At 39.5% G+C, this 13,384-nt stretch overlaps 1 protein-coding gene across 1 annotated transcript in view; it reads right to left on the reverse strand.

Annotated features, from left to right (window-relative positions):
• Nucleotides 1-3,972, reverse strand: part of POU2F1 (POU class 2 homeobox 1) — a 48,895-nt gene extending 44,923 nt beyond the window's left edge. Inside the window, exon 1 of the mRNA XM_010011463.1 lies at nucleotides 3,945-3,972. Coding sequence (XP_010009765.1) covers nucleotides 3,945-3,972 — 28 coding nt within the window. The remainder of the gene's footprint in view (nucleotides 1-3,944) is intronic.
• Nucleotides 3,973-13,384: the final 9,412 nt, after the last annotated feature.

Here is a 13,384-nt window from a genome sequence, read left to right on the forward strand (position 1 = left end):
TAAAATCACTGATATTAAGTGATTTTATATTTCCTATATATTCATGCAAAGCCATACAAACATAAAACAATTCCTCTTCCTTCTCCCTCTGGATGAAACCTATTGAAAAGTCTGCTCTTGGTTTCAGCTTGTCAGCTAAACATAGTGCAATGCAGAGGGCCTCTCCAGATGGCAGACAGAGAATACAGTTTCCTTATACAGGAATCTATACAGATGTTCTGTGTACAGTGACAGGTCTCCAGCTTATTACCTCCTCTTATCTTGCTACTGACCTCAGTGTGCTACATTATCAGAAACGAAAACTACAGAAAGAATCTCAAGACAGTTCATAAAATGAAGTGTAAGCAAATCCTTAAGCATATTCTTCCATTCCCACAACCAGTTAAATGCAACTTCAGTGAATGCTTTACTCGGGATATTCTCTTGCTAGGTGCTTAAAAGGTTACCTCTGTCATGTACTTTCATCAAAGCAGCGATTACCAAAATACCAACGGGCTGAAGAATACAGTAACAGCATCAACTGCATCTTTCCCTCAGGTATTTCCAAGAATGCTCAGCCACTTCTCTGCTTGGCAGTCTGTGAGACTTGGAAATGAGAAGCCAGACTGTTGCTGTATACTATCACCTGCTACTGCCCAGAGAGACCAGTGCCACCTCCAGGCTAATGGAACCAGGGGTGACAGCAGCAGAGGAACACAAGCACCAGCCAGGAGGAATGAAGCACGTGGATGGGGCGTGAATGAAAACAGGAGTCAAGAGGAAGCCTCGCTGGGAGTGTGGAGTGGGAAGAGGAGGGAACTAATTGCAAAGGCAGCATGTGTGAGAGAAAAGATAAGAGACATCCAACTTGGAAAAACTCCAATAAGCAGTTAGGAAATACAAGTTAAGAAACATCAATATTTTTAAAATGAATGTAAACTTCCACGTAAACAACTGCTGCAGTTGAACGCAGAACGTTCCCATGCCTAAATCTTTCAAAAGTCAGCCACATATAAGAGAGATCTGAACTAACAACGTTACTGTTAGCATACAGGCAAATGTGTTAAACTGATTTTGGAAAGAGAAAATGAGCGAGAAGATACTTTCCAGCTCAGCACTGCTGGCTCACACTTCAGCAAAAAGCTTTTTCACCACCTCTGCTTAGCAGATTCAAGCTATATGTTCAGAGTCTTAAAAGATAGAGCTCTGCTAATGTTGGAGATACAGAACCTATTGCTTCCCAGCTCCTTATTTTGTTATTTTCCACATTTAGATATCATGATCCACAACCCAGAAACAGAACACGGGTTCCACTGACTGCACAGAAGCTTTTGTTGTTGATGTGTCCATTCATGCTGATAGATCTGTGTTTAAAACATACAAAGTATGTTTCTATCTAGAAGTTGCATGTGCCTTAAATTGAGTTTATTGTTGTGGCAACAGCACACTTATTTAAAAGTGATTATAGGCAACATCCATTTGATAAACAGCATTAGTTCATTCCTTGACCCACAGCTGGCTACTGAAATCAGTTTAGGTTCAGAGAACACTGAATGGGAGAGTTCCATTTAGACGCAAACACAAAGGGTCCTCATCCAACAGGAATGAATATGAGCAAAGAGGGCTTAGAAGGCCAGTATATTTGGTTGTGGAAACTGGGTTAACTCATAGGGCTATTAGAGACAGGATGTATTTTTTAAACCCAGAGCATAAGGTTAGCCTGAACTCATGACAGCACTGACCACAAAAGGGAAGAGCACAGGCTGAGAAGGTCATCTCTCTCAATAACATGGGATCCATGCATCAAACCACTTCAGAAAGCTCTTGCAAGAAAAACAACACAGGACCTCTTGTACTAGTTTGTTACAGAAATTAAAGCATTGGAACCACCATGCAGGATACTAACGGTAAACAAACCCCCGGAAGGGGACACAACTGTCCTGTGCACAGAACTCCAAACACCACAGTGACTATTCTCTGTATGAGGAGGCTCCTACAACAAACTTTCCTGCAAGACCAGCAAGTTTGCTCAAGGACAAAATTATAACTGTACAGATCTCTTTTCATAAATGAACCAAGACATGTTTTTCTGTCAGGCTATGCTGCAAATTAAATCTTTTTTAAAAAAGGTTTTCAGTGTTTCCTAGTATTAGACATACACATGAAGTTTACTCAACTACCAAAAGCATGTCTAAATGAAGAATATTTTATTGTAAAGGTTCATTTCTAACAAAGGCCTCAAACATTGCAATTGCAAAAAAGCAGCAAGTTGAGTGAAGAAACACCAGGTTCAAATGAAGGATAGCATCCATTATTTCACCAGCTGACTATGTCTTGTTCAATCTGTGGGCCTTCTGCATGTAAAGCACCAAGAACAATGCAGCCATTTCCATTGCAAATGGTATGGCATACATCTGAAGCACAAAACTGCTACCAGCAAAACAGACATATATCCGCAGGATACTGAACTTACGGATTCATTACACATCAAATGAAAAGATTATTTGGTTTACACATGCTCATGCAATTTCTGCTTTAGAGTTAAAAGAATAACGAATGAAGTGGGCTAAAAAATCCCAACCATAATGCCCTCACCTTTTCTTTTTCCTTTAGATTTTACTCAGGTTTTAATAAAAGGCCCTGGGCTACGACTTCTGCCAAAATTATCTAAAAACAAACTCCACAGAAGGAAGGATTGAAAGCAGCAGGTGCATGATTGAAATCAAACTCTCAGGAGTGAATACATTCAGTGCTCCTACTCTGCTAGTGGGGCTGAGGGTGTCGCGAGGCAGTGCTGTGCCAAGCTTTCACACACCCCCAGTAACACTGCAAAAGGTATTCAGAAGAAGGGCATAGCAGACACCGGACCAACCTGGAGTATTAGGGACTACACACAGCTAGCAAAACACAGAAAATCTTAATGTGGAACATGTCATTAACTTTTTCCTTTCACCCATTAAAGCGAAACTGCCCAATACTCCATCAGCACCAGCAAAAATGATTCATTGATGTGTATGGAAAAAAACACCCAAAGTTCAATGTGAGTGAAAACATGCCACGAATTCTTCCGAAATTCATTTTCAAAAAAACACTTCATATTCAGAAACAACTATTCAGATGTCTGCTCCAAAATTTACCATCCAAAAATATATTCTTTTATGTGGATATATAAGTTACTACATGAACTTATAAAATGGAATCAAAATAATATGAAAAAAATACTATACATTGAGCTTTGGGGAAAGAGCCTTGAAAAGAAATAAAATCTATTGTCAAATTAGGATGATCTGTTATCATAAATAACTTTAAAAGACATGAAGAAGAAATTACAGCATGTCTGTTCTGCAGTCCTGATGGAATCTGAGTGCAGGAAATACATTATCCCAGTAACCTTAGGCATAGCTTGCAACGGTATCAATGGCAACCACCGTGCACTCCACCTTGTTTTCTATTACGCACGAAGAACCTTGCTATTACATTAGAAATACACAGACATAATATACATTCTGTTGGGGAATGGCTCAATACAGCTACTGAATTCTTTAAGACTGGGAGACTCTCTCATTTATTTTAATACTTTAGAATTCATAACACAGATATGCAAGTCAAGTCCAGTGTTTGTCAGAAGCCAAATGCTTCTCAGACTGAAATCCTAAAAGCAAAAGGTCTGTATAACATCATCCAAGCCTAGCAGCAAATCTCTCCAGTGCAGAGGAAACAAATTCTCCTGGAGTGAGGGAAAGAAGGAAAAAAAAACCCAAACAACCAGACCATGTATTTCCCTGGTACAGATCTATCCATCTATCTACCAGGCAGCTACTTGCTGCCGATTCACTGGTGAGCCTCAGCCTTACAAATACTTCCTCTCACCTCTGCATATGCAATTAAGCCTCTATGCATAGTCAACCTCACAGCCCCTATGTCCATATTAAACACTCGTAAGAAAGAGCTGAGCTGGTACCCACCTAGAACGTAGTCACTGCAGTCCAGCATTGCTGTGGTATCCTCTACAGGTTCAGATAGTCCAAGGAAAGGGAGAATGGCAATTTCTATCAAATCTACACTACTGCTCTCGACTGAACACGAAAGGGAGTGGGGAGGTGGGGGAAGAAATACAACTTCAGTTACACCATAGCAATCTTCAACTGAACAGGGAAACTTCAGTTGCTCTGTGGAGTTTTAGTCTCTCCTACTAGCTGTGTCTGACATTGTCAAGGCGACTGAAGCGTGAAAAGTTCCCCTTTTTGTAATAAAATAGAAACAAAGATTGCAGCTGGCAGTTTCCATAATGAAGCTTAATCAGTATGCGCCTGATTAGGGCCTTATGCAAATCTCCTCTCGTTAGCACAGCAGCCAGCACTTTGAAGTCCATGAACAATTCATTTGCAGAGTACACTGAAAGCGCTCCCTGCATAATTTAAATCACGGTATAAATATTTATCAGCTCATTTGCATATTAATTGGCAGTGCATGAAGGGAAAAATTATCTCCCGAGTGCCAGCATAATAATTAGGGAACAAAATGAATTTTCTTCCAATGGCTTGGCTTCTCAGCCCTAGCTCAAGCACAGTACCACAGGGGAGCAGGGAGGGGAAGAGACAGAGTTCTGTTCAAATGCCACTGAAATGACACGTACAAATTAGAAACAACTCTACAGACTTAAGCACCTTTAATCTTATGCCTGCTGGCAACAATAACTTCAGTAATAAAGGGGATTTGGAAAAAGCTTTCTACACAATCCAAATAATCCACGAAAACAATTAGCAAGGTAGAAGCTGAACACAAAGCTGTCAAACCGGTGCTTGCACATCTGAGTGGAGTTTTCCATCTCCAAACACGAACTGTCACAGGAAGGTCCCGGGCAGGAAAGAGAGTACCACCAGGGCAAGGAAGAGGCATGATTCCCTTTAAATGGCTGAAGGAAGAGCTTGGTGATTCATTATCGGGTAATCCCTTTGCCACGGCCAGCTTAACAGCAGTGGGTATGTCAAGTATTGTGTAACATTTGACACCCACTAATCTATCCCGAGTGAAATCAAAATAATTTACTCTTTTGCTTTCCAATGACTTCCAAGAAAAAACAAAAAAAACCTATTACTAATCCCTTCCACAAACATACACAATATAGCTAAACAAAGCTTACTGTGGAGCTATGGGCACTGAAAGGGGCACTTTACAGCCAGGTTACATCTCTGAACCACTCACTGATAACCAGAACATGCTTGCAGCTGTCACCACAAGGTACACTGAAGGACCAGAGAACTGGGAAAAGGCTTTGGTCTGTGGAGGAATCAATCTTCTTTTCCAAGAGTGGTCCACAGAACCAGGTGTACTAAATGAACTATGAGGCTGGATTAAGCCATTTCAAATCATTTGTTTAACACACAAATACCAAGACATATAATTCAAGAGCACTTAGATAAAAAATCAAGTGTAATGTGGACATCACAACATTTAATATTCCACATTCTGATCAAGAAAAGATAATGTGATGATGCAAGTGACTACAGGCTTGAGCCACTTGCTTCCAGATGTTAAGGTGAATTTAAACAGTAAGGGGTTTTTCTTTAAAAATGGTTTTTTTTTAAAAAAAAAAAAAAAAAAAAAAAAAAAAAAAAAGCTATCTCTACTTTTCTTCTCATTTCTGAAGTGAATTCAAGCACCACCTCTCCAAACAAGAGGGAGCGAGAGAAAAGGGACTTCTCAATCATTCAGTACTGACTGGAATTTATTTCCACGCTTGACCTCTTCTTCTGTTTGGGTTCATATCTCTACTTAACACAAGATGTTCCCTGCTATATATTTAGCATGAGTGAGCTACACTTGAAAAAGATTGCAAGAACGGAAGGTGATCCCAACTGCAGGGAAACAACTGTGTGTACTGAATAGGTTTTCCTAATACTTGTTTAAAACTTGGTTTTCTAGTCATTCACGTGTCCCATTGAGAACTCTGAGGTACATCTCCATGGTTCGCAGACCCTTCAGTAAACGTCACTCTTTCATACATGCTGCTGGAGTGCACTGGGAGATAATCCGCTTGCTTCATCAGAAGAGTCCGGACACAAATGCTGTAACAAGCCAAGCACTTCACAAAGCAAGTGCCAGTTTAATAGTGGCTGAGCGGAGGCAGCCAGAGGCATAGTAAGAGGACAGCAGTGTTATCTTTGGGATCCCTTTCAAATGAGAGCCTGTGTTGAGCTGGTTGAACACAGGTGCAGCATCAAAAGCACACGACTGCAGGAAGTGACCGTTAAAAGCAGGCACGTGTGTAGTGATGGATGACTTGTATCAAACAACAGAATAAGCAAACAGCAAATAAAGGCCAGGGAAGGACCTGCCTGAAGCAGTGTTAGCAAGTGTGCTGGTGGTACCACAGCACATCCATACTATCAACATTGAACTGACAGCTAACAAAGACAAGGCAGAAATTTTCTTCCCATTCCTGCATGTGAATGCCAACCCAATACAAACAAACGTTCCTTTGAACTGTAACTTCCAAATACAAACATTCCTTTGAACTGTAACTACCACTAAGCTGCTAATTGAAATAAACCCTTATACTTTAACTTTTCAAGCTAACAAAGGGATGGAGGAGAGTACCATTCTGCCAGTGACCACTTCATTCTTTGACAATTTTATTATCTTCCCTTTTATGGAACTTCTTAATTTTTGGCCAAAATAAACACTATTGTTTCATTTAGGCTGTACTACTGCAACTATTTATCTGGTAGGCTTCTGAAGGAGGCCTGAAGACACGAGTATGAAAAGGTTTGAGAGGAACACTGTATATCACCCAGCTTTAAAACCAACAGCAGGATATGCTAGTTTAACACTCTAGGTTCTGTCACATCACTGGCCATCCTTTTCTTTCTGGTGTCTTATGTTAAAAGTTACTTCACAACCTAAAACCAAAGTCATTCTTCCAGTACTCATATGAAAGCAAAATACCACTCCGGGCTCTGCGTCCAATGTTTCATTTTTCCTCCAGGGGCATCTCTAAGAAGAGAAATAGGTGCACCTTGCACTTCTCAGTACAAAAAACTCTCTACATCCTGCACACCTACAGACACCTCAACAATTATTTCTCTCCTCTTCACTCAATCCTACAATTCTCACAATTTTCCCCACATAATTCTATTCATACTTTCCCTTAAAACTAAAGGAACTAAGTCAACCAATAGCATGGAGCCAGGTATGGCAAAAGCAGCTCTTTAGTCAAATACTTCATAGTCTGCAGATAAGGCTTCAGAAGATTTCTTCCAATCCATTTCTCCTCTTTACTCTTTACGTATCTTCCGTATCTTCCCAGTTCAAATGAATTCTTTTGTTTTGCTGTTTCCTACAAATACGTCACTTTATTTATTCAGTTATAATGATTATACTTGGTACCTTAATACCTTACATTTTAGAAAGGGAACTTCATTGTCCCCTGCAGGTTATGCAACTCGTGGTTAGACCTCCTTCTCTTTTATTTCTCCTCTTGTTTTTTTTTCCCCCCATGTATTATGCCCAACTGACAGAATGCAAACTCCAAAAACCTATTCCCCAATGTTCTATAGATAGTGGAAGTTGATAAAAACTAGGGGAAAGGATGCTTAAACCTCTCTTATGTGTATATGTCTCTCTCTTATGTGTGGGGTTTTTTTTTGTTTTGTTAAAAAGCCAATACAAATAAGGCAGAATTAAAGGGATAAGTTATTACCATCATCATTCTATTCAACATCTTCATGGGGGAACAGAATCTTCATTTTTATATAGGTACGTTTCCATATATTACTAAAATGTCATTTACTACCTGCCCTCAATGACAGCTAGGAAATTTCTGCCACTAGTCAGCTCTGTGACAAGCGTGACCTTTGTAAGCTTCGTGGACGTGCTTTCTGATACAACACGGCAAAACTACCCTGTAAGACAACTCTACTCATTATTCTCCTTTTGTGTGGTGTACTTGTAATGGTACAAGGAAAGGAAATAGAATATAAATCGTAACATGTTAACATACTGCCTTCATTAGTCTATCAGCATCTAGAATATTTTATCCTGAAGAACCAGTGAAGAAGACTGGTCACCAAAGCTTTGCAGATAGTACATGACTAAGCACGACGACAACAAACACTGGCAACACTTTGAGTAAGGCTGTTTCCTATATGCCATGCCAGCCAAGGACCTAGATATAGCTAGCCCTAAACTGACATTACACAGAGGTACTACCTTTCAACTCAAGACATTTCCAAGTCTCCATTCTACAAGCCAAATGAAGCCTAATAAAAATTTCATCAAATGCAACTCCAACATGCTATACAAGTTTATAAAAATCACATACTTCCACAAAAGAAACTATTATGAAAGTTGGCAAATTCTTCTTAGAGTAATTACGGACAGATAGACAGCAGCCTGTTCATAGTTAGAGCTGCAAACTAAGCTCTAATTTTAGCCACCACCTTTGCCTTTGACTAACAAGACTGATTTTATCTGAAAATTGCTAAGTTTGCTCTGAAAGCCAAAGAGCAGTTGTCTGGAAAAGTCAAATAAAATTGGCCTGTTTTTGAATTACCGGTCATTACACAATTGCTGTGAACTGGAATCTTCGTCTACAGCTGATTTTACTTCTCTCTCACAAACTCAGGTCATAACTATCCTTTCAAACTTCCCACCACACAAAATGTTTTCCAAAATTCTTTCTTGTACCTTTTTTGAAGAAGATTAAGTATGTAGACAGCTAAGCAGCAATGCTAAGTCACTTTACCAGTGCAGGGCAGCAGATATTCATAAGCACCCGACACATTAATACTAAGGGGGTTGTTCGTGGCTTTGGTTTTTTAAGCATCACTTAGTTTTGTCCACAGAAGGTAATAACTATAATGGTTTAAGAAAACTTTGGTCATGACAAACTCATGGTATAGCACCACTGTCTGAGGAGGGCGAAACATTACAGCTGTCACAAGCAAACTGAGCCTTATTTGGAACTCATGGCTAATTCTATCATTCTAGAGCATCATCTGAACAGTTTTGCCCTCCCCTTACTGCCTACAAGACATAGCACATATTAATTTACATTAAAGCTTTGCTTTGATTCTGTTGAGTGTTTTCTTTTCAAAAGCGTAGGATATAAATTCAGTGCAGTCAACACTTGTTCAAAATTGCAACTGCCAGCCATAAAACGATCATAATATTTACTTAGAAATCATGGGATATTTTGAGCAGTAAAAAACCTTACGTTTTACCTCTCCTGATTTAAGCACTCATGTTCCACTTAGGTTTTTATTTCAAAATGGCTTAAATTTTTATTTTTAATTTTTCTTTATTTCTATGCACCAACCACTCCATTATAAGCACCAACTTCAGAACTTAATTCAAATAAACATCCCAAAGTATCACACATTTGAAAACAAAACTGTTATTTAACCAGCATGTTGCATACGCCATAGAGCTGTTACACAGTAGCACTTTTCAGTATTTGCAGGAGGGCACTCACCTCCTTTCAATTCACCTAGAAGTTAGCATTGAAAATGAGTAAACTGTGCTTTTGCTCCACCACATTTGAGGTATGGGTCTAAACCATTACATATTCCTTGCTCTAGTGACCTTGCACTTGAAAAGTAGTATCCAACGCTTTTGGGATTTTTTTAAAAACACACATATAAAACAGTTTAAAATGTAAATTTTTTGAGACACGTGCTGAGTTTTTATCCACACATATGTGGGTCTCATCTTTCTTTAAAATTACTGGTTTGCCAAATCTGAAATACTTCACACTGACAAGTCTTGAACACCTGGCTCGGACGTATCTTGTTTTATTAGTAAACACCTCATATTTTATTACTTTTTCAAGTGCCTCACACCACTTTTCAAAAAAAGCACTGCAGGACACAGCAGAGACAGACTGAAACGAAGACTGACGTGAAGTTACATGAATTGAACACAAGGGAGGGCTGAAGAACACGATCAGTAAAACTTCAAAATTTATCAGAATAATAAAAAAAAGAAGAAATCTAAGGGCTCAGATCTATGTAACAGCAGTAATGAAAGAAAACAAAAAACCCACCACCTTGAAAGCTCGGAACCTTTTATGGGATGCTGCAGCTGGGGGCAGCTGGAGAACCTGGAGCAGGATAAACTTTCCCTGACAAGGAATGCCAGACCATGCTTGTGTATCCCCTGACTTGGTCATCCCCCTGGTCATGTGCTGTGATGACACTTATGGGCACATGTCTTCCACATACACATGGAATGGCTACTGAAACTGTGCATACATCTGAATGGAAAAGGTAAACACAGTTCATACTACCGAAGAAGATGGTGTAATTCCTGCTAGTTTCAAACTGTTATTGCAATACACATTAAAAATACCAGGTATTTCAGTACAACAAATACTCTTTCATATGTTAGTCAAACTACAATTGATCTGACAACATCTGAAAGCTACTTATGCCAAGCTCAAATATTGAACAGCAGTATTTGTTTTAGCAGTTGTATGACCTATTACACTTTGGAAGTATCACTGTATGTGCATTCCAAAAGCATTAGATTTGCCTCCCCATGTCTACCCACATAGCATGGACAGGCTCTGAGAGCTTAAAAACATTACTTTGAAACTCACCTGTAAATCATCATGCCCTGTGCAAACATGCTGTTTCTCTGTTCTCCACTTTGCCAAGGTAGTAATTACTAGTCTAGCTTGATGAATAGGGGCTCCACAAAGAATAGGCTAATTTAGTATGTGACTTAACCACACAATTCAGTTCAATTCAAATCCCAGAGTCTCCATGCCACTTGCCATTAAATACACTACAGGTCACTCTCAAAATACATAAATCAAAGTCACTGGTTTAAATTTATTATGATTTCTGCTGGAGCCAACTGCATACATCAAGATCAACAACAGAGACAGTATTCAGCTCTAGTGAGCATTAGAGTGTTTGACAAACAAACTGATAGAAAAAAGAGCATATGCAAAACCTCTACAGTTCATGGTATGAATTGAAGTTGCACTCCTGTTATCACTGTCCTTTGCAGAAACTGCTTTTGCTCTCTTTTCCTTAATAACTATCTCAAATCTGAAGGAGGATATTGCTTTAATGCCCTCAGCACACTGATCCAGACACTATTAACACCTGTAGGAACCACAAGACATGTCATGAGAATGCTTCTTTCTGAAGCTTAAATTATTTGATCTCAAAGAGGAAAAGGCCAAATTCCAGACAAGCTGCTTTGTATGTTACAAATTGAACAAAAAATTGCCAGATGCAAGATCTGAAGAAAGAAACAGAGTTATTCACACTGCAGACACTGATTCCATCCATCAGCACACCTATCCAAGTATCTATCATTTCAGATGGTCAGAGCTAACATAAGACTGCATTTGCCATCAGTCAGAAAAAATTAAACATACAAGTTCCTGAGCACCTGGGTCTTTAATTTACAATAATATAGGAACGGTAGGAAGTGAAAACCACAGTGTAGCTACACATATGAAGTATCACCTACGTGTCCTTTTCCGGGAAACGTTCACAAGCACAGTTTTGCTCGTTTTAGCAGCTATGCTGTGCTAAAGCAGAGAAGGCATTGATTAGCTTTTCCAGGAAATAACCACAAGAACAGGTTTACTAGAAGCAATGCTGAGTGCATGCTGCATGACTACCACCTGTGGCTGTGTTTGCAGAGGATTTGCTGGGAAGACACACACATTTCATGTGCAGGCCCACAGACGCACACCACTGAAGGCAGGAATGTCTTGTTTATTTGTCCAACAAACTGGAGCAAGGGTAAACTTTTCCTCACTGCCCCACTTTCTGTAACTTACTTCGATTGGAAGTGTTAGATTGACAAATACTGAATCCTCTAAAGAAATTCAGAGAATCACAGACTGGTTTGGGTTGGAAGGGACTTTAAAGCTCATCCAGTTCCAACCCCCTGCCACGGGCAGGGACACCTCACACTAGAGCAGGTTGCTCCAAGCCCCTGTGTCCAACCTGGCCTTGAACACTGCCAGGGATAGGGCAGCCACAGCTTCTCTGGGCACCCTGTGCCAGCGCCTCAGCACCCTCATAGGGAAGAATTTCTTCCTATTATCTAATCTCAATCTCCCCTTTGTCAGTTTAAAGCCATTCCCCCTTGTCCTGTCACTACTTGCCCTTGTAAAAGTCCTTCTCCAAATTCACGATGTAGTCAAAATTACAGGGTAGAAATCATCAACTGAAATAGGTCAAAGGCCTAACAAATAAAATGCTTAAAAGTGATACCCAGAATACTTTAATTCTTGGTTGCTAGTTCCTCAGTGAAACACAAGTTTTGTATATGCATATCTCAGAGTTTTCACAGAGAAACCAAAAACTAAAAACAGGACACTTAATTCAGAACCTTAAGTAGATGACTGTCAGTACTGCAGCCATTGGCCATGAGCTCTGGAAAATGCCAGCACGAGCATCAGGAGCTGCAGCACCGTTCATCCCTGCTGCTCTACAGTCTCCTCTCGTGCTGCCATTACACAACTACCCAAGAGAATTAATCTGTGTTAGTACTCCAACCACAAGGAGAAAATACCAACCCAAATCTGTTCCTTTGCCAAGGGGAAGAAATGTTTAAAGCACAGAGGTAGCAAAGAGGCAGGAACAAACAACTAGGGAAGACTCAGCAGCAGTATTACCTTAAAACTTTTATTGTCTATGGCTTAAATGCACTCATATGTTACTCATGAACTCTATCATGCAACTTATGTGACAAGTAGAAGAAATTAAAATCTCATAATAACTATGTATTTCGTCTTTGGGACACTGACTGTCAGCCCTCATGTTGACAACTCTCATCAATTAGTATACTTACATATGCACATACCCCTCCAATTCCACTCTTGAGAACACTGGTTTTGATTTCTGGTCTCTGCATACACACCATTTCCATGCTCAAAAATGGAAATGTGATTCTTACACTTTAAGACTTAACTATATAATCACTTATTTTCATCAGATGTGTTGAAGAAGGCATTAGAACTACAAACTGAAAGTAAAGAAAATGGGGGGTGTTGACAAGCAACTAACAGAAGCAACAGTGGAGTAACAGCTACAATTACACCAGTGAGTGGACTAGCTTAGACCTGGCTTTCAGTAGTACTAAACTCCAAATCCAAGGAATTATTTACAAAAGAATTTAGAAATAATTACTAATAACTCTGTAATATTACAGGAGAACCAAACTGTAGGAAGTGAAAAGCACACCTTGTAAAAGTCTGAACCATCTATATAAAAAGCCTGTATGTTGGTCTATAGCGTCACAACAGGCTTAAAACCTGAAGCTTCAAAGGGGGCCAAGACATTCCAATAGATCAGAACTGAAAATATTTACAGATAGACAACCACCCATTAACCCTCAGATTATTTTACATATATATATATGAACTGTGTGTTTT

This window comes from Nestor notabilis, unplaced genomic scaffold, assembly GCF_000696875.1.
Source record: "Nestor notabilis isolate BGI_N333 unplaced genomic scaffold, ASM69687v1 scaffold303, whole genome shotgun sequence".
Taxonomy (NCBI): Eukaryota; Metazoa; Chordata; class Aves; order Psittaciformes; family Psittacidae; genus Nestor; species Nestor notabilis.